The sequence below is a fragment of the Eptatretus burgeri genome, unplaced genomic scaffold (genome assembly GCF_056783735.1).
Source record: "Eptatretus burgeri isolate ZD-2024b unplaced genomic scaffold, Ebu_testis_v1 Ebu_testis_scaffold_3164, whole genome shotgun sequence".
NCBI classification, from domain to species: Eukaryota; Metazoa; Chordata; class Myxini; order Myxiniformes; family Myxinidae; genus Eptatretus; species Eptatretus burgeri.
The window spans coordinates 181,325-202,909 of record NW_028225112.1 but is presented as its reverse complement, the minus strand read 5'-3'; the positions used below and the strand labels follow the sequence as shown (position 1 = coordinate 202,909).

Genomic DNA, 21,585 nt, shown 5'->3' with positions numbered 1-21,585 from the left:
CTTCGCTGGTGATGAGGCCGAGTAGTTCAGGAGACCGACCCTCTTCGAGTGGCTGACGATGGTAATAGGTGAGTTCATTTGATGACCCTTTCGGATAAATCGGGTGAAACTATGAGATTCGACTGTACTAAAGGATTTGTTCCATTCATCACATGAGCATTTAATCATTTCCAGATCAGCAGAGAGTGACGCAACTGCTTTCTCTCTGTCAGTTAGGGTACTTTATGGGGTAAGTTTCAATACTCAATGTGGAGTCATGTGATCAAAGGAAAATAAGTTTTTCCAGAGCATCAGAGGTCATCTATGTTTATGAGGAACAAGTCGGCTCACTGCACTAATTTGGGGGGCGCACTGAAGTATGATGTAATCCTTTATCAAATATGATATCGGTATTTTATTTGGACGATGACGGATGTGATGATGGTGGCCATTGCTTTCAGGACCTGCTGGATGTTGCCGAAAGTTGTCGGAAGAAGATGCGGACTGCATCGGTACTGATTGATGGCCTTGGCGGAGAGAAGGTGCGATGGACGCAGCAAAGCAAGATTTACAAAGAACAGATAGAGAGGTAAGAAAAGCATGGAATGTCAAAATGAGATGTTTCTGCAAAATCAACTAAAAGTTACCTGCAGGTTAATTATGGCAAATATTCAAACTCGTTTCTAATCAAATCGACTCTGCAACTGATGAGGACGGAGTTGAAGTTGCGTTCAGGATTCAAAGTGCTCAACATTTTTCACAATAGACTGTTTTATTGAGTCGACTGTAAGAAGCATAATATACTTGGTCTTTGTGGTTGATACTTTAAAAATAACTAATTCACTTCATTGTCATGAACAAAGCTTTCTCATTGTGAAAATAAATAAATAAATAAATAAAATGTATAACCTCAGCATGGTCCGTGTGCTCGTGTAGGATAGATCATTTTGATGTGTGCAAGGGAATTTGTGTTTCGGATAAGTTGTCCTCTGCAGACTTCCGAGGACAACTTGAATGCAGCACATTCGCCTTTGGAAAGCTGTTCTTTGCTTTGTTGGTTAGTTTGGTTAAGGATGTCACGTGATCTGTCCTTCCTGTCCAAACCGATGAGGTGGAGTGACGAGACCCCCGAGAGGGTCAGTTTTACGAGGTCGCCACCAGCACGTCATTCATTATGCCGCTCCCTTCTCTCCCTCCTTCCGGCGGATGAGCAGGCTCAAGACCGTGACGTTACCATCGGTGTCGTAAACATCATCACCCGGGACCACAGCAATCCAGCTCTCCATTGGCAAGACGCCATCTCCGGCAAGACGCAGTGCCACTTTTGGCCAGAATGCTTCGGTGGCCTCCTTTGGGCTGCTGTCATAAAGACTATTCTTCAGTGTCCACACCAAGTCATGTTGAGAAGGGGGGACAGGAGGGTGGGGTGGGAGAAAATGAGAGGGTGGGAAGGAGAGAAGTGAATATCAGTGCCTCCTCAGTGTCATTCACTTTTTCCGAGAACGCTCCTTGGTTCCAGACTACTGTGGTTTTGCTGGGATCCCTGGTTGGTATCGACCTACTCTGCCCCTCTCTGTGTTGTTCCATTGAAGTGAATGAACTCCAAGAAAAGCCTCACCTGGTTATGTATGTGTGTGTGTCTGCATGTTATAAGTGTGGACCCACAGCGGATTTATGTTTTCTTTCATTGAAAGTCTTTATTTATTATCGTTGCCACTCATCGTGTTTTTTTTCCCGCCAATTCTGTCTGTTTGTGTCTTGTACCTGTGTCCTGTTCATTTGATAAACCCATATTACGTAACACTGTGCGAGCCTTATCTGCAATCCACCTCCCCCTTGTCGCTCATTTCAGAATAATTGGACATCACTAGTTGAATCATTTCATTAATTTTGGTGAATGATGTGGGCCCTCCAATATTTATAACCCTTAAATTGGCATTAAGCCTGCCATTCGCGGAAATCCGAGGAGAAGGAACCTCCGAATCCAAACATATAGCTTGGAGATCAGGAGAAAAGAACAGAGAGTCCAGGAAGAGCTGGGTGTCGATATTCCGAAGACCACACGTGATGTTGACCACTGCGTTCAACATGGAATTGATTTGTCCCATTGAGATTGTTCCCGTGGTGGATACTTGATGATTAACGAAGTACCGGAATCACCTGTCATCGGAGATGCTTAATTTCCCCGAATCATTCATGAACCAAGAAGTGGAATGATCCGTGTCTGGGGTCCATCAGTGAGATATAACATTGAAACTGTTCAGCCTGGCAGAGGTATGTTCTCTACCGAGTGCTGTTTAGTTTACTGATTTTATTTCAGAATGATGCACCAGAAAGCGACTGACAACTTGGAGGAGGGTGTCTACAATCGTTTTCAGCCATGGCAACCTCTTCAAACCTCAGACGACTACAGGCTTACACAAACACTACACAATTGCTCATCAGGAGTCCCTCTTTGCAGATGACTGTGCTCTGGTGGCTCATGCACAGTCTGATCTGTAGCACATGACGACCTACTTTTCTTATGCAGCACAACTGTTTGGGCTTATCCTTATCCTGAAGACAACTGAAGTCTTCAACCAGCGAGCTCCATGCCAAGTCTGTTCACCACCAAGGATAGCTATTGAGGGAACTGAGCTGAACGCCATCCAACAGTTCATTTACCTGGGTCATGTCATCTCGTCTGATGCCACAATCAATATGGAAATTCACAACAGGCTCTCTAAAGCCAGCAGTGCATTTTGGAGACTCTTTAAACGTGTCTGGATTAACAACAACCGACGAACGCAAACCAAAGTCGAGGTTTACAGAGCTGTTGCCATTCCTACCCTGCTTTATTGCACTGAGTCATGGGTCACATATCGCCGGCATGTGTGCCTCCTTGAGCTCTTCCATCAATGATGCCTCTTCCGCATTCTCAAAACAAAATGGATGCAACATCACCAGCATTGAGGCCATTCTGCTGCAGACTCTGCTGAGATGGACAGGCCATGTGGTCCGGATGAATGATAACCGCCTGCCCAAGGCTGCGACGGATGAGGAGTTGAGCACCAGAAAACGTGACAGAGGGGTTCCAGAGAAACGTTTCAAGGATTCGATAAAGAAGTCCCTCTCAATCTGCAATTTCAATCATCAACAATGGGAAACAGGCTGCAGACCATGCTGCCTGGCGACTTCATATCAAAAGTGCAACAAGCCATTTTGAAAACCAGTGAATGGTCAGCATCAAGGAGAAGAGGAGGAGAAGAAAAGACCAACCTCCACCCATCAACAATCAAACATATCGATGCAGACATCGCATGCAGTGGGGGCCTGTTTCTCAAGAATGGGTCTCGACAGCTCCCTTCAGGACCGACATCGTCGAACACCTTCCAAATAATTATCTTCATCTGGAAAGAACTGCCAACAAGCCAGCCACAATCAGTACCTCCCTCCCAGTGTGGATGTGGATTCCAAGTGGGATTTGAACTCAGGATCCGAAGATCCCAAGCCCAGCACCCGAACCATTAAAGCCAACACCAGGCAGGTTAAGCCATAAGTTATGTGATTGTCGTGATGTGTGTGGTTTTTTTAGGCTTGTCGGTGATGTCCTGTTGGCCACAGGGTTCCTTTCTTATTGTGGGCCATTCAACCAGGCGTTCCGCAATCTGCTTCTCAAGGACATATGGGAGCAAGAGTTGAGAAAGAGAAGAATTCCATTTACTGATGATATCAGTCTAATCACGATGCTCACTGACCAACCAACGGTAACTCCATGAAATGGGGTCGTGCTTATCTATCAATGATTTGGCTCATTATATGAGGGTCTCAATTCAGTGGCCACTTTGGATATAAGTGGAGTAATATTTTTACTTGTGGCATATGGATTGCTTAATTATTACAGGATTGTGAATAATATGAAACAACACGAATATATATTGTAAAAAATGTTTTTTTTTACAATCAATGGAGAAAACAGATCATTGATTGAGGTGACTTGTCAGGTCAAGCTCAAGTCAGAATAGATCTGTGACTTGCTGCAGGTACCATGTACACCTGTACTCACCTGTTTCATCTTGGTGAGGAGGGTGTATGGATATGGACACTGAGCAGGACGAAAAACAAAACCTGTCAAAGGGTGAAGGAGCTCCTTGTGAGCCAACGGCCATCCATATCTAGTGCCCAACTGTGTCTGCGGACGTCCTCCTGCAGTTAGATTACTTTTTTTTTAGGAGGTTGCTGGCAGGATTTGCACTCTGACCACCGTAAAACCCTTCATTCCGCAAAACCCATGAATTGCAAAGAAAACTGAAAACTCACTCCGTGTAAGTACCTCCTGCGCTGATGCCCTTCGCAGGGCAGCTCACCGGACGGTGGTCTCCTTGGGTTAACTTGGGGCGGTCCCTTTGATTGGATGCCTGGAATATCCCATCCCAAAGTGAAGATGATCACTTGTCTGTGTTATCATCTGAGCTTAAGCATTTGACCGTGGGTATTGCAGCACTCTCTGAGGTTCGGAGACCGGATTTCGGCGAGATCATGGCAGGTGGTTACACCCACAATTCGTCTGGTCGCTCTGATGGTTACCATGCCCATGGAGTTTCTGCAGCTGTGTCCAATAAGCTGACTCCAATGATAATTGCAGTAACACCGGTCAACGAGAGTATGATGAAATTTATGATCCATCACTCCTTGGGTGTCATTCCCCTGGTCTCTGCATCTGCTCCCACTGAGCCGAGTGATTTCACTCTGAAACTCTTGAGTCTGTGGTTGATGAGTACCCCAGGCGAGATACTCTTCCAGTCTTGGGGGATGTCATGCACCTACAGGCTCATTGCTGGATTTGGTATTCCAATGCTGGTGGTGTGGTGAAGGTGATTGACCACGTGCTCGTTGATCGTCGCTGGAGGATGATCCAGAACTGCCGGGTCTACTGGAGCGCTCAGTTCCTCAATAATGACCACAGGCTTGTTGTCGCAACTCTGAAGTTTCAGCTTAAATCCAAGAGAGTGGGACCATCCCAGCCTAGATGTTGGCAAGGTCAACGACATGAGGGTAGCTGAGGGGTTTGTGGACAGGTGGAGTGAGGACTTGGGGGGGGGTGGGGTGGGCGTCTGGGTGCTTTGGGGAATCCTGAAGAGTTGTAGAATGCTTTCAAGACCACCATCTGTGATGTTGCCGGGAGATGTCTTGGAACTCATCAAAGGGCGAAGAAGAATTTTGTCTCTCAAGGTACTCTGGATACCATTGACCAGAGTCGCAGGGCCAGGCTTAAGGGCAGAACTGAGCTGTTCGGGGAGCTGTGGCGTAAAACTGTATGTACGCTGAGGGTGAACAAGGAGGCGTACGTGCGGGGAATCTGTGAGGGGGTAGAGCATCACCTGTGGTCAAGTGATTCTCGTCCCGCTTCCAGGGGAATTTGTGCATTGCCTTCCTCAAAGCCCATCCTTCAGTGTACTACAGGTAGAGGGAGGATGGTGGGATCTTGACAGTGGAGTCCGAAGTGAAGACCCCCTGTGCCGGTTACTTTGAGCGGTTGTACCAGGCTGATCCCCCAGCTGTCGAGTTGGACGTCAAGGGTGTTACAATCCCTGCTGCTGACCCTCGAATCAACTGTGGTCCACCTTCCCTTGTGGAAACACGGGCTGCGGTGAAGCGGTTGAAATGGGGCAAAGCTCCTGGGATCTGTGGCATCCATGCCGAACTTCTCAAGGCTGGTGGAAATGCTGCACTCGTGTCGTTGCATGCAGTTTTGTGCTCTGCCTGGAACACAGGCATCATTTCAACTGACTGGAAGAGGGGCCTTGTTGTCCCTCTCTGGAAAGGGAAGGGTGATCGCCAAGACTGCAACAACTACCGAGGGGTGACGCTGCTCTCAGTGCCGGGCAAGGTCTTTGCTCGGATAATTCTCGATAGGGTTCGCCACCATCTGCTTGAGCACCAGCGTCCAGCGCAGTCAGGCTTTACACCAAAGAGGTCAACGATTGACCGTATCCTTGCACTTCGTGTCCTCACCGAACGCAGTCGAGAGTTTCGTCAGGGGCTGCTTGCAGCTTATGTTGATCTCTGTAAATTGCTTGATTCAGGAAAGCAGGATGTCATCTGCAGGATTCTTGATCTTCGTGAGGTGACACCAAAACTGATCGATCTGATGTCTGAACTCTACTCTGGTACTGAGAGTGCTGTGAAGTGTGGTGGTACCATCTCTGACTTATTTCCAGTTGTTACTGGAGTTCGTCATGGTTCTGTGGTGGCCCCCACACTTTTCAGCACTTGTATGGACCGGATTCTAGGGAGGATGTCGGAGAGATCAATCTGCGGTGCATCGTTTGGGAATGTCAACCTCTCTGACCTGATTTCGTAGATGATGCAGTCATCTTTGTGTAGTTTGGATATCCTTTTGGGGGCCCTCGTGGTGCTGAACGAGGAGTCGGAGCCGCTGGGATTACGGGTTTCCTGTGTAAAAACTAAGATTCAAGCTTTCAATGATATCTTGCGTGCTGTTATCTTATCTGTACGTGTTTTTGGTGAGGATGTTGAGGTCACAAGGAGATTTACTTCCCTTGGTGGTGATATTCATGTCTTTGCTGGTTGTGAACCAGAGGTCATCAGATGTCCTGGTCGGGCCTGTGGAGTCATGGATTCACTGGATCATGGGGTGTGCTGCTGTCGGTTCCTGTGCAGGAGATCGGAAATCCAAGTCTTCAGGTCTTTGGTGCTTCCAGTCATGCTCAACGGATGTGACACTTGGACTCTGACCAGGGATCTGAGACGAAGACTTTATTACTTTGGGAACAGATATCTTCGGAGAATCCTTGGTTATCGCTGGTCGGACTTTGTGCCCAACGAGCGGTTACTGAGAGAGACTCAAATGAGATTTGTTACCTGCATAGTCTGTGATCATCAGCTGCAGCTGTATGGACATGTGGCTCGTTTTCCTGATGCTGATCCTGCTCACCAGATTCTCTCAGTGAGGGAGTCTCGTGAGTGGAGGCCAATGGGCTGACCACGTGCCTCGTGGTTGCACCAGGTTGATTGGCATCTCAAGGAAATGGGGACGGGCCAGGCATCTGCCTGGGGGATGGCCAGACAGAGGCCGCTGGAGTTCCAGGGGAAAGTGTACGCAGCGACTCGCTGCTCCGGCCCATGCTCCCATTCCTGACCTGACCTGATTGAGGCATGTCAATTCCTGTGGGAAGAAGCAAGAAGCTGACGTTTCGGCTATAAGCCTTTTGAAGTAGCAAATTACACATTATCCTTCACGAACAAGACTCGTTTGTCTGTTTTGTTTGCCCTCGCCGAAGGATTCCGAGAGGGCATTGCATTTGGCTCCATTTGTTTGCTGCTTTGTCCTCACAGAACTTTCATGTTTTTTCTCTGCAACCGCTTGTCGGATTGAGACGAAATTTTTGCCATTGGTGCAACTCCTCATGTGGAATGTTTTACTAATAAGTTTTCTCTAACCTTCCCAATGCAGATAAATGAATGGAATTTACAAGGACTTCCAAGTGATGACCTTTCCATACAAAATGGCATAATTGTGGTGAAGGCATCAAGATTTCCACTCCTAATTGATCCACAGACACAAGGAAAGAATTGGATCAAGAAAAAGGAGGAGGCAAACAATCTGCAAGTACGCAATTGTGACACATTTGTTCGTTACCAGACCAACATTATATATTTACTTTTGGATGTATATACACATGTATATATGTCAGTGTGTGTGTGTGTGTGTGTGTGTGTGTGTGTGTGTGTGTGTGTGTGTGTGTGTGTGTGTGTGTGTGTGTGTGTGTGTGTGTGTGTGTGTGTGTGTGTGTCATTTTTACACCTTCAGTGTACCCATTCCATTTCAGAACGTTGCTAAAACCGACTTTGGAAAAACAATTTTCTATTTGGAATTAATTATCATTTTAAAAATCTCATTCATTATTTTATGCTTTGCTTTTTTTGTCTTTTCTGGGTTTTTTTTTGTCCTCTCATGAACAGGTGACAGCACTGAACCACAAGAACTTTCGCACCCACTTGGAGAACTGTTTGACTTTGGGGCGTCCCTTGCTTATCGAGGACATCAGAGAAGAGCTTGATCCAGCACCGGACAATGTCCTGGAAAAGAATTTTATCAAGTCGGGCTCCATCTATACGGTGGGCTGAAGTTTAATTTTGCAGTTTATGAATCAGCTTTAGATGTTTTGTTTTCTTAATGCAACCTTTTAGTGTTATCCCTCCTTTCACGAACCTGCTGCCCTTTTTGTTTCGCTACTCCATGAGCCGAGACTCTTGCATCGAAAAAAAAAAACCTGCTATTCTGCGCAGAACTGAAAAGCAGGAAAGAAGGAGGGGCGTGGGGGAAGGAAACTGAAACGATCAAGTTGAAATGGTTGAGTTACGAAAGGCGAATGGGGGTAATGGAGATCATGGTTGAGGATGGTGGATGGATGGTATGAGGTGGAGGTGCATTGCCTGCTTGAAGACCTGGAGGGAAGAGTGAGACAGAACAGCCCCTGGAATATGTTTCCATAGCTGGGAGAACCAAGGAATTAAAGATTTGAGGGATGCGCTGAGCTTGGATTTTGGAAATTTTAAGCAGGAGGGTGTTACTGGAAGAACACGTGCATCCTGGAGTTGCTGGGAGGGTCAGAGGACTGACAGAGCAGAGGGAGCAATATTGGAGCACAGACAGGAGAAAACAGAGACCATAAACCTTCCCTGTCACGTGAGAATAATACACCTTCTGCTTTGGCCGAATCCTGGGAGATTACAATAATTTTGAGAGCTTTAGATTCTGCAGAATCCAGAAAAGATGGATATGATGCTCGGGTGCAAGTCCACATGGAGAGACCAGTATTCCATTGACCTATGGAGAAAGGCCTTGGAGACTATGAATGGCTTTGATTTTCCAAGGAAAGACTTGGAGTGATGGAGGATGCCCCGTCTGCAGCTGAATTTTACGTGAACCCAACTCACTTCATGTCCTTGGTCGTCTCACCTCAAGTACCCAGGTCCTAACTGATGGGGGAGTGCTTTTTTAAAATGGCATCCCAAAACCAATGGCTTGTCACTCATTGTGCGATTGAATGAAATCGAATATGTATTCCGCCATTGGTGGAGCCAGTTTGTGCTCCGTCTGCGATATGTCCCCTCCAAATATTTCCCCCACATTTCGATATTTCCCCCCGTTAAAAAGAGCCTCCATGACTGTTAAAAGGTGCCATTGCAAAACGACCATTGAAAGGAGCTTTAAATGACCGCTCGGGCAAACGCTCCGGATTTCGCGCTGACCCATCTCAAGGTAAGGGACGATTCAAACATTTATTACGGAAATAACTACACTCAAGGACCGACATGTTGTGAGTGCACATATATCATTACAGTTTCTCAAAACCTCAACAACATATATTCTTATATATAGATATATATGTATATATAACAAAAACTACAGATGTTTCATAGTTACGATGAATGAGTGATTAGTGTTATGAAGTGTACAGAAGCTCGCAAAAAGCAAGAGCTGGACTTTCCACACGAGATGATGGTTCATTGCTATGATGGTTTAAAAGACTATTTACAGCCATTATTTTTTTTTTACCTTTTAAAAAACATGTCTGTGCATGATTCTTATAAAACAGTTTTTCTCGTAATGTTGTCGTGAAAAAAATATTGAATCAGATACAAAATTAAATAATAATTATACCCAAATGCTGTCCTTAAATGGGGGAAAAGAATGGCTGCTGTATTAATACACTTTTATCTTTGTAAATGATTACAGAAGAATGGTTGTCCCAATCACATCTTCATTGACATTCCATATAATGTTGTATTTCACACAATGCAGGTAAAAGTTGGGGACAAAGAGGTGGATGTCATGGCAGGTTTCAGACTGTACATTACGACAAAGCTGCCAAATCCAGAGTACACACCAGAGATCAGTGCAAAGACTTCCATTATCGATTTCACGGTCACAATGCAGGGTTTGGAAGACCAGCTCCTGGGTAGAGTCATCCTAAATGAGAAGAAGGTGATTTCTGGAACCCTTAAGACAATATTGAGGTTGTGTGTCTGTAAAAAGGTAAAAACTGAACTGAAATTTAATAATGAACTGTAAATTATTGGGTCTGATTTTTATCAATTCTGCATTTACATCTTTCTCACAAATACCCACCATTCGGCAGTAAATGCAACTTCATTGATGAACTTTGAAGGAGTCAAGTCTTCCACTTGTTAGACTCTTGTTGAGTGCACATTATTTAAATGTTTTACGATCAATCAGGTAACCACAAAGGCAAGAAATACCTGCCTCCAGAAAAAAAATAATTTCATGCATTGGTTACTTTATTTGAGGACTGTATTGCTGATGTAACACCCATTTTAAGGTTCTGGCAGGTATCTCTAAGTTGAGCATGGTGCTCGCAATCTCTCCATCCTTGCTTTTTATGAAAGACACAATAGGATATTTAACTCCCACAATCACATGCTGGCAGACAGTTGCCCTAGCTTTACTTCCCATCTCATAGAAGGCACACTCATTGATGCACAGTGCCCTGCCTGCCTGCCTGTGAAACTTCAGGGTGATTGATAGTTTGTTGTTAGATTGGGAGTAAAACATGGACTCGACCTCTCATAGTTTGCACGCTACTCCCTGAGCTGTATCCTGTAAGCCCAGATGTAGTAGTGTGAAGTTCAATGAAGTGCATTTACAGATTCATGGTGAATTTTTTAATTCCAGGATTTTCGTGAAAATTGTTGTGATCACCTCTAATAATTCTGAGTTGTTGAAATTAAACATGAGCTCACAAAAAAGACACTTGATACGATTTAGATTCTGAACATCCCAATGAAAATAACACAAGAAGCTCATGAACACTTAAAAGTGAGAGATTTATTTTTTTTTGACGTGTGGATTTTATATCTCTCCATGTTTTGAACTCCCCACATTTGTTCATCCTCGAGGAACTGGAGGCAGAGCGGGTTATGTTGATTGAAGATGTGATATCCAACAAAAGGAAGATTAACCAGCTGGAAGATAATCTCCTTTTTAAGCTCAGCAGCACCAAAGGTAAACTTTATATTGATTTGCTTCGTTCGTACTACTTTCTTGGTTCCGCCATTTGATTTGTCTCTTTTAAATAGTGTTCAGGAATGTTTACTTTGTCTTCATATGGCAAAGACACGTATTAACAATGGTGTATTTTACATGGATTCCCAGGACTGTAACCGACGATGCACAAAATCCGATGGAATGTGGGATTGCAACCTCGGCTCTCTGTATCCTGAACCACAAGTTCAAATGAGACACACGAACACACAAGTTTACTGTAGAACTTGCGATTGGCAGGAAATTTTTTTAGGAGTTAACTTGTTTTGTAAATTCTACCTTGGGTGTGTGTGTGTGTGTGTGTGTGTGTGTGTGTGTGTGTGTGTGTGTGTGTGTGTGTGTGTGTGTGTGTGTGTGTGTGTGTGTGTGTGTGTGTGTGTGTGTGTGTGTGTGTGTGTGTGTGTGTGTGTGTGTTGCAGACCCTCCACGAACCTTAGACCTGGAGAAAGAAGGGTGAGAGGGCGGCACGATGCCAGTAGTGAAAACTCGAAAGACTCCCTCCTACTTCCAATGTGTATTCAAAACGAACCTGTCATCTCGAACACTGTAGTTCAGCGAGTAAACAAATATGAGACCACGATGTCAATCCATGATGGTCCAGGTGTCAATGACACCTGGACCAGCAAAAGTTGGCACGATTTTGATGCCTTTAAGCCAGATGCAGATGTCGCTTTCCACACTATTTGCTAAACACAGGCAAAATTATCACAAAGCTTTGAGTGTTTAGAACATGTCGGTAAATAAATGAACAGACAATCATGTGAGGATGTGCAATATCATGTCCTCCACATAACGTCTGTGCAAGCTCCTTCGTTTAGTAACCTTCAAGAAATGTAACAAAAGATCCATTTCTCTTATCAAATTCATCCTCCTGAGCATGCTTTGTGAAAGTTACACTCATCTTTTAAAGTATTCATCTTGAGAGTCTGCTTCAAGCATTTTAGTGCAAGGATATCAGATGCCTGGTATTGGCTTAATGATTCGGGTAGTGAGCTTGGGATCCTTGGATCCTGAGTTCTAAATCCCACTTGGCTGTTGAATTAATACCAGGTAGGGTTCACTCTGCCTGTTATCCTTCTGAGGTTGGCAAAATGAGTGCCAGCTTGCTGGTTTCCTGTGTTGGAGTGGTTACCCATCCGGGATTGTGCCCAATATCCAAGGAGACTGCAAAGACAGCGCCAATGCTCTGCACAGAGTATGGTCCCGATGGATAGATGGATATCATGGTTTTTTGTTTTTTTTTTTGCACATTTTAAAACTTCAAGACAATTGAAATTTGAGAAGTTTGATTCAGTTACGGAACTTTATATTTTAGGCATGATGCCAGTTAATCCAGAGGCTGAGTTTCTTATTTTTTTTTTTTCTGCAGGTTCTCTTGTGGATGATGACTCTGATTGGGGTTTTGAAGACCACAAAGGCAACAGCAAGTGAAGTAACTGAGAAGCTGAACGTGGCTGCTAAAACAGAGATCAAGATAAACGAGGCCCGCGAGGAGTTTCGACCAGCCGCTACGCGTGGTAGCACCCTCTATTTCCTCATTACGGAGATGAATATGGTCAACGTGATGTACCAGACGTCTTTAGCGCAGTTCCTCAAAATTTTCGATTCGTCAATGGACAAGTAAGCAATTGTTATTACCTTTAACTTTTGATTTTCGTTCTTATACAACTGTGAGAGTGCGATGTTTGTTAACCTCCGCCATCGAAGATGGATGGAGGTTACTGTTTTCACTTCTTTCTGTTTGTTTGTTTGTTTGTTTGTTTGTGAACAGTATTCCGGAAAAACTCCTCGACGGATTTCGACGAAACTTGGTGGGGGGGTTAGGTATGGTCCAAGGATCATGCCATTAAATTTTGGACTTGGTCCCCGCCCCCTCCCCCAAAAAAAGTTAGAGAAAAATTTTTTTTTTGGATTTCTACATGTTTTAAGTGATTTCCAACTCCCCCCCCAAAAAAAATGGTTACCCCCCAAAAAAAAGGAATTTTTATTTGCATTTCTACATGTTTTAAGTGATTTCCAACCCCCGCCAAAAAAATTGTTACCCCCCCCCCAAAAAAAAAATTGTTGGAGAAAAAAAATTTTGCAACTTTTTTCAACAAAATTTCGATTTTTTTGGGCATTTCTACTTCTTTTAAGTGATTTCCAACTCCCCCCCCCCCAAAAAAAAAATTGTTGGAGAAAAAACTTTTTGCAACTTTTTTTCAACAAAATTTCGAATTTTTTTTTGCATTTATACATCTTTTAAGTGATTTCCAACCCCCCCCCCCAAAAAAAAACTGTTAGAGAAAAAATTTTATGCAAATTCTTTTTCAACAAAATTTAGATTTCTTTTTTTTTTTGCATTTCTGCATGTTTTAAGTGATTTCCAACCCCCCCCCCAAAAAAAAAAAATGGAGAAAAGAACTATAAATCTGTCAGCACTGTTGACATCATATTTAATGAATAAGATATAAGGTTCACTTGAGTGACCCAGCAGTATTGGCGGTGGAGGTTTTGCACTCTACCGAGTGCTCCCCCTCCGGTTATAGTTGTAGTAATCATTCATAGGGGATAATTATCAACTGACACAAAAAGGTCATTGAGCCTCGTGTTATGGAAAATGGCCACCCAACTTCCTTAATTGCCGGTTTTTTTAGTGTGTAATGTGTAGTTTGCCTGTCCATACATGTTTGAGTGAGTTATCTCTTATTTTACTTTCTGCATACGGTATGTGCTGCATTTTTCAGGAGTGTCGAGTTCCAAATCGACACAGGCATGTTCAGCTTCATGGCCTTTACCGACTTGGCAGCAGTGTTGCTTTTCCTTTGTTATACTTATTCATATTATACATACTGGAGAAGCTTGTGGGGGAATACATGCTTCCTCATGCATACCCTGGAGCACAACAACTACCACTTTTCGCTCATAAGAGGAAGGAGACACAATTGTCATTCTGCTCAAGTAATTTGTTGAAATACTGATTGCAGATAGTGAGCTCCAAGTACTCAAGAACAGCAACCAGAGAGAATAAAGAAAGCAGCTGCACTCTTCATTTTACACTTGCATGGGGGACCATCAACTTAGTGTGCACACACATGCCCCCTCAGTGCGTATCGCAACCATCATGAACTCGTCTTCTTCACTTCCTCAATCTCAATATCACCAACATCCTTTTCATGGATGAAAGGGTCGTGGGAATGGCGTTACTCGAACATGTGATTTAGCAAAGCTGTCCGATTGCCTGAGCAGAGCCAAGAGTCGACCAGACGATTCCTTCGGAAAAGCAAACTTTTAATAACGCGTTAACAATTCTGTGCAACATGAAAATTTCGGACATCTCCTGAGCTCTCCGTATTTTTTGCTGCAGATCTGAGAAATCTCCACTGCCTCCAAAGAGGAATTTGAATATCATGGAGTTTTTAACTTACGGAGTGTTCTCGTACACAGTACGCGGCTTGTATGAGACGCACAAATTCCTTTTCACTTTACTCTTGGCACTCAAGATTGACCTGCAACGAGGAACTATCAAGCACAATGAATTTGAAGTTTTTTATCAAAGGTATCATTTGTTTCGAATTCCTGGAATTCCAGCAACTTTACCCATTTTTTTTTTAATTTATCTCATTCAAAGAACTGCGGTGTTTCGTTAGGTGGTGCTGCACTGGATTTAAAGACCTGCACTCCGAAACCTTTCCGTTGGATCATCGATATGACTTGGCTGAACCTGGTGGAGATCTCCAAGCTGCCTCATTTTGGGAAAATCCTGAACCAGGTCTGTTCTTGCGCACAAGTACAGTTTTGAGAGTTTTTTCTTTTTTGTGCAAATATTTCGTGATGGCCAAGATTATATCATTCGGTCAAATGTAAAATGTGAACAGTATGTTGAACATGAGACGGTGGAAGGCAGTAAAACAAGTGAACAAATGACTGAGGTTAAAAAAGAGAGCTCGGATTTAAAATCAGAAAATAGTGGATTATAAATGAATGATAAACTTGTTGAGACAAATTATGTAGGGACCTTAAATTGAAAAATACAAAACTGTTTTTTTTTATTTTTTTGTTTTCATTGTCGAGGCTCGGATGAGAGCGAACACACAACGCACAACAAGGAGGACAGGAGACAAGAGGCGAGGGAGAGGGAAGGACAAAACAGTGGGGAACAGAGACATTAGGAGGTCTGTGGAAGGGAGAGGGATGGGGTGGGAAACATGGGGAATACAAGATGGACAAGCTTGAAAGAAAGGACTTCTTCAAGAGGATTGTTGAGAACGTAGGAGGGGGGGGGGGGTTCCAGACAGTCCTTTTGGAGAGACATAGGGTGTGAGATTTGATACGATTGAAAGACATATTTGATCAGCTTGTGATTTTATCCAGATCTGCAGAGTGTAGAATCTACTGCTTGCCGGTCTGAAGGATGACAGATGGTCCGGCAGAGGGTGAAGTCATCAGCAAAGAGATAAAGAGGATTTTCCAGAGAGTCGGAGAGATCATTGATGAAAACCAGAAAAAGAACAGGACCCAGAACGCTACCTTGAGGAACTCCAGCCTGGATAGGAAGAGGGGATGAGAGAACTCCATTTAGGTCCACACGTTGGCTGCGACAGGAGAGGAAGTCTGCGAGCCATGAGTGGAGATGGCCTTGGATACCATGGGAAGAGAGTTTGGTGAGCAGGGCAGGGTACCAGACAGTGTCAAAAGCACGTGATATTGTCAAGGGATATGGCTCTGATTTCATGTCTGACATTGAGGACCTCCATCCATTGTTGGGAGAGCAGAATCTGCATATCCAGGGAAGAGTGACCTGGTCTGAATCCAAATTGATGCTCAGAAATCAAGCCATTGGAGAAGAGAATGGATTTAATGTGTGAAGCGATGATGGATTCCATAACCTTGCTGATGATTCGGAGATGGCTGATTGGTCTGTGGTTGCAGGGATCTGTTTTTGCACCTTTTTATGCAGGACGATAATGTTTGCTGATTTCCAAGCAGGTGGCAGATGACTTTGAGGAAATGAGAGCGTGGGAGTGGAGGTGAAGCCGTAGCCAGAGGTATTCCTGGGGGAGTGAGGGCAGTGCGTGGAGAGGGAGGAATTGAGTGTTTGATGAAGAGAGCAACTCCTCCACCAGGACGAGGCTCAGGTCTGTCATGCCGGAGGAGGGAGTAACCAGGGAGAGATACTTGGGAGTCAGAGACTTCTTGAAGGAGGAAGGTTTCTCTTCATATCAACAGATTATGTCTGGTTTGTCAGTGGCAACCTGAATGGAAAGATCTGTCAGGTTTGAGCAAAGGCCCCGGATGTTAGAGGTCCACACTGTTAAGGAAGAGGGAGGGGAGGAGGTTTTGAGTGCAGTGGAGGGTAGGACCATGGAGGAGGGGGGTTGTTGAGTTAAGGAGAGTTATTGAAAGAGTTGAGGTACAATGGGGAGTAATACGAGAGGTGACACAGGGCAGTTGAAGATCGGAGGAGGTGGAGTGATGAGATGGAAGAGAGAGGGTGGGGGAAGGAGGCACCTTTGTGGATGTGAGGGAGTGCAACTTTGGGAAGAGGGGAGTGATTGAGGGGAGAAGGATGCGAGGGGAATGTTGAGGGAGAAGGGTGAGGGGGGATAGTTGGGGGAGACAGGTGAGGGGGGAGTTTTTGAGAAAGGTGAGAGGGAAGCTTGGAGGGGAAAGAGTGTCACTGTCATGAGAGCAGTCACTGTCAAGGTGCAGGAGGGCGATGGGAGAAGGGAAGGATGAGACTCGGAGGAGGTATGGTGAAGAAGGGGGCGGCGGGGGGAGGTACAAGATTTGAGGGGTTGGGAAAAGGGGGAGGTGTGCTGAGAGGAAGGAAGGAGCATGTTTGTGCTGATGAGTGTACTGCTTGAGAGAGTGATATTTCTGTTAATTTAGAATTGAGCCCACAGATGTTAGAACACCACACAGTTTGGGACAACAGAGAAGGAGCTGACACTGTCAAAGCAGAAGACGGTGAAAAGGTACCAAAAGCGGAGGTGAGATGGGAGGGATGAGGGGCAAGATGGGAGGGGTACGGAGAGGAGATAACATGTGAGGGGTTGGTAGGAGGTAGATTTAAGGAGGTGGGGTGAATTAGCCCTGAAGTTGAAAAAAAAGGATGATTGATGGAAACACGATCTCCACTTCCTCATGCAAATGCTTTTTAATTTTCCAGGTTCAGAGACGAATTCCCACTTCCAAACAGAAATATCTTTCACATCCAGCAAAGTACTGATCAATGGGAATTTCAACGTTCATGTTGATTCACCATCTAAACTCGAAGTAACTACTTCTCTGGACTTGTTTCCTCGGCCAGTGTCCAACAACATGGAACATGACCAACGCATCAAATGGACCGTACTTTGGATTTCGTGGTCATTCGGATTGGATGCTCCGACTTTCTCATCGACAACTCCACGGCACATGAGGCCCTCATGTCACATCATGACGTTGACTTGTCATGAACTTTCCAAAGTCAAACCCATCACGTTTCCTCTTCCATAAGGAACTTTCGAAGCATTGACGAGCATCATCTTTCAGTGTTGCTGAAATAAATTGTTGAATCTTTTCGTTTTCAGGGTGATCATGACTCTGCCTTTCAACGGCACAACAAAGAGATCGGTCAGATTCTTAATTTTGTAGCCCCGATCACTCTCAAGCAGAATGTCATATAGTACAATGAAGATGTTCGTCATGGTGAAAGGGACGGAGAGCTGAACGCAACAGTCACAGTTCGTGAATGCACAGAAACATTGAGCAATCCCATCCATTCCTACTTGATGAACAACATCATGAAAGTTTCACTGGATGTGGATGCAAGTAAAACCCAGACAAGTTGTTGTGGTGATCCAGAATCCATGGTTTTGAGCCATTGTGCTGTTTTTATATCGGCGATGGAAGACGAGGTGTTGAAAGTCATCCACAGATTAACAGGCAAATCTTGTTGACTTGATGCGATTCCCGGCAAGTTCAGGTCAGGTCAGGTCAGGTATGGGAGCAGCGCGTCGCTGCGTCCACTTTCCACCGGTACTCCAAGGGATTCCGTCTGTCCATCCCACAGGCACATGCCTGGACCATCCCCATCTCCTTGAGATACTGATCAACCTGCTGCAACCACGAGGCATGTGGTTGGCCCATTGTCCTCCTCCACTCACGAGGCCCCCTCGCGATGGACTATGCACGTAACAAATCTCATTTGAGTCTCTCTCAGCAACCACTCGTTGGACACAAAGTCCGACCAACGATAGCCAAGGATTCTCTGATAGAGCAAAGAGCAAAGTTCCAAGAAATCCAAGTTTCAAGAGTTCCAAGGCAACATCAAGGACGGTGATCTTGAAGGCACGCCACAACTCTTCAGGATTCCCCAAATCCATACTCAGCCTGTCCACAAACTCCTCAGCTCCCCTGTCATCCTTGAGCTTGCCAACATCCAGCCTCGGCGAGGTCGGTACCATTTTCCCAGATTTCAGCTGCAACTTCAGAGTTGCTACGACAAGCCTTTTTTTCTCTGCATAGACGAACGGGGCACTCCAGTCGACCCTGCAGTTCTGGACCTTCCTCCAGCCACCATCAATGAGCACATGGTCAATCTCCTTTGCCACACTACTAGCGTTAGAAAACCAAGTCCAGCCATGAGCCTGTGGGTGCTGGAACCTTATACCAACCACTCTCAGTCCATGACTTCTTGCAAAGTCAAGGAACTTAGTGCTATTCTGGTTCATAGTTCCTGACCCATGGGGACCAACACACACCTCATAACCATCCCTATCAGTTCCAGTCGATGCATTAAAATCCCCCAACATTAGAAGAGTATCTTACCTGGGACATTGATCAACCACAGACTCGTTTTCAGATTTGTTTGTGGGACGTTTTGCGGAATGAAGGTCTTTATGGTGGCCGGAGTTGAAATCCTGTCACCAACCTCCTAAAAAAAAAAGTGATAATAAAGGACCATTGAGCAAGACCATTGGTCATGAGGAGATCGAATTTTCTGGCAAGACTATTGAGAAAATGGCTGGCTCGTGTCTGACGGCTCACAGGAAGACAAACAATCTCAGGGATCCTTTTCAGTTTGGAAATAAGACAAACCATAATCCAGAAACTGGTCTCATCGAAATGAAAAACGACATCATGAGGGCTCTTGACTCAAACCTAATAACTCTGTTGGTGCCACTGGATCTCTCGGTGGCGTTTGATATGATCGGTCATGATATTTTTTTATATTTTTCCAATTGGTCAACCAGTGTCAATGTTGGCAGCAAAACATTACATGCCACTCATGCTGGTGAACTGGGTTACCATGGGGTTGTGTATCCGGACCACTTGGCTGCTTTGTGTGCATCCTGCCTGCATCAGCCGTAGCTCATCACCATCGTGTATCTAACCCACAAAACACTGATGATCCACAACTCCATCGATGGTTTCATCCCAAAATGTCTCGTGATCAAAATCGAGCAGTGAACACCTTGTGTGCGCATGTACACGACGCATCAACTCTCGGATGGCGCGCGATAGATTGTTAGCAAATGAAGAAAAAAGAATTCCTTTTGAGAGATTCCCACCGCAAGCTGAAGAGTGTTTCTCACCAAAGTGATGGTGAGGTTTCAATGCAATAATTTCACAAGGAAGAAAATTAATTGTCTGGAATTCCCGTCCACCTTGCTGTTTACAGCCTCGTATTCTCACGCTTAGACTGTTGTAATGGACTACTCACACCTGTTCCACATGGTCATCAACAGGTGACAGCAAAGCTTTCAGAGGTGGGCAGCTCGTCTTGTGCATGCGGTAAACTGCACACATGATTCCGTTAATTCAGCAAATACCATCCCAGCATGCTTCGGGTCACGTGTAAAAATGCTGAACAGGCCTGGTTGCCTGTAATTATGGCTACCATGGCTGCAAGAGGAGACCTCAGTGACTTTGAAAGAGGGGTGATTTTGGGGGGGCGTTTGGCAGGAGCTTCAGTGACAAAGACAGCTCAACTTGCTGATGTTTAACGAGCAATGGCGTCTAACTAAGGTCATGTCGGAAAGGAACTCCGAGGAAAAGACATCATCAGCAAAGGGCAACAGTGGGCCGAAGCGCGTACTCCAGGATCGTGATGTCCGTGCAGTAATTTGAAGTGGAAGGCAAAGCAGGTGAGCAATTGCAGATCAATTGACTGCGATTTTCAGCATCAGGAGTGAGCAGCCAGTTTCATCCAAAACGGTCCACCAAGAAATCCACAGAGTTGCACCATCGTCCCTTTGTTGCACAGAGATACCATTGTCGAGTTGCAGCGCACAGACCACTCATCACACCTGGCAATGCATGTTGGCGATTCCAGTGGTGCAAAGAGCACAGGCAATGGACTACCGAGCAGTGGAGAAATGCGACATGGTCAGATGAATCATCCTTCAACGTGTCCTCACCAAATGGACGAGTGCACGTGTGGCGCCAACCTAAAGAACTCGACAACCCTGAGTCCCTGAGTGCTTGGTTCCAACAGTGAAGGGTTCTGGTGGTTCTGTGATGTTGTGGGGAACATTTTCCTGGCATGGTTTGAGTGCCGTCATTTCCTGAGAAGGCAAGGTCAATGCCAATCGCTACTTTATGGTGCTGAGTGATCATCTTCACCCCATGTTGCAGTTGCAGCATTGAAACCATATGCTTTCCCCCCATCGACTTTCTCAACAATCCTCTTGAAGAATTCCTTTCATTCAAGTTTTTGGGCCTCACGATCTGCCATGATCTTTCCTGGGAAAGCCACATTTCCAAGCTGGCCTCCAGGGTGCTCAAGGTCCGCCAGCAACCCCCTTCTGGTAAAACTACCAAAACCAAGAATCACTGCTCACTTTCATTCTTTCATTGCTCCCTTTTCCCCACCTTTGGAACAAACTCCCACACTCTCTTCAATCCTACTCTTCCCTCCAGGTCTTTGAAACAGCTGTTCACCACCATCTCATATCATTCCCCCTACAAAACCAAGATCTTTTCTACCCCCGTTTATCCACCCCAAAACCCACCTCTTTCAAATTCTCTGCTTTCCTTCCTGAAAGTCCTTGTAGTGTCCATCTTGTTTACCCTGTGTTCCCCATCCCTCTCCCTTCCACAAATCTAATGTCTCTGTTCTCCTCTGTTTTGTGCTTCCCTCTCCCGCCAGTCTTGTCTCCTGCTCCCCTTGTTTTACGTTCTCTGTGTTTGCTCTTACACGAGCCTCGACATTGTATATTATGTGTATTAAAAAGAAAAATTCCTTCCTGCCGGGAGGGGAGTCTTCCCGAATGACATTGGCCCCGTCCACAGAGCACGTGTGGTCAGTCACCCAATGGTTTCATGAGCATGACACTCATGTTGTCCATAGGTCATGGCCTCCTCAATCACCAGATCTTAACCCAATCGAGCATTTTTTGGGATATTCTGAAACGATGCACAAGATAGCATTTTCCACCTCCATCAAACAGGTGTGAGTTGATTGACTCTCTCTCGTGGGAAGAATGGCGCCGCATCCCTTCTACAGAATTCCAGATGCTGGTGGACTTGATGCCACAGCACGTCGAGGCGTGGTGGTGGTCACACAG

General features: G+C 45.1%; 1 protein-coding gene across 1 annotated transcript in view; it reads left to right on the top strand.

Annotated features, from left to right (window-relative positions):
* LOC147006576 (dynein axonemal heavy chain 8-like) overlaps positions 1–21,585 on the top strand; it is a gene marked incomplete at its 5' end in the record, with an annotated part of 164,610 nt that overhangs the window by 121,603 nt on the left and 21,422 nt on the right. Inside the window, 10 exon segments of the mRNA XM_085868499.1 lie at positions 441–568; positions 3,554–3,725; positions 7,436–7,591; positions 7,945–8,100; positions 9,791–9,973; positions 10,906–11,011; positions 12,420–12,438; positions 12,440–12,670; positions 14,397–14,574; positions 14,661–14,801. Of these exon segments, the coding sequence (XP_085724625.1) occupies positions 441–568; positions 3,554–3,725; positions 7,436–7,591; positions 7,945–8,100; positions 9,791–9,973; positions 10,906–11,011; positions 12,420–12,438; positions 12,440–12,670; positions 14,397–14,574; positions 14,661–14,801 (1,470 nt within the window).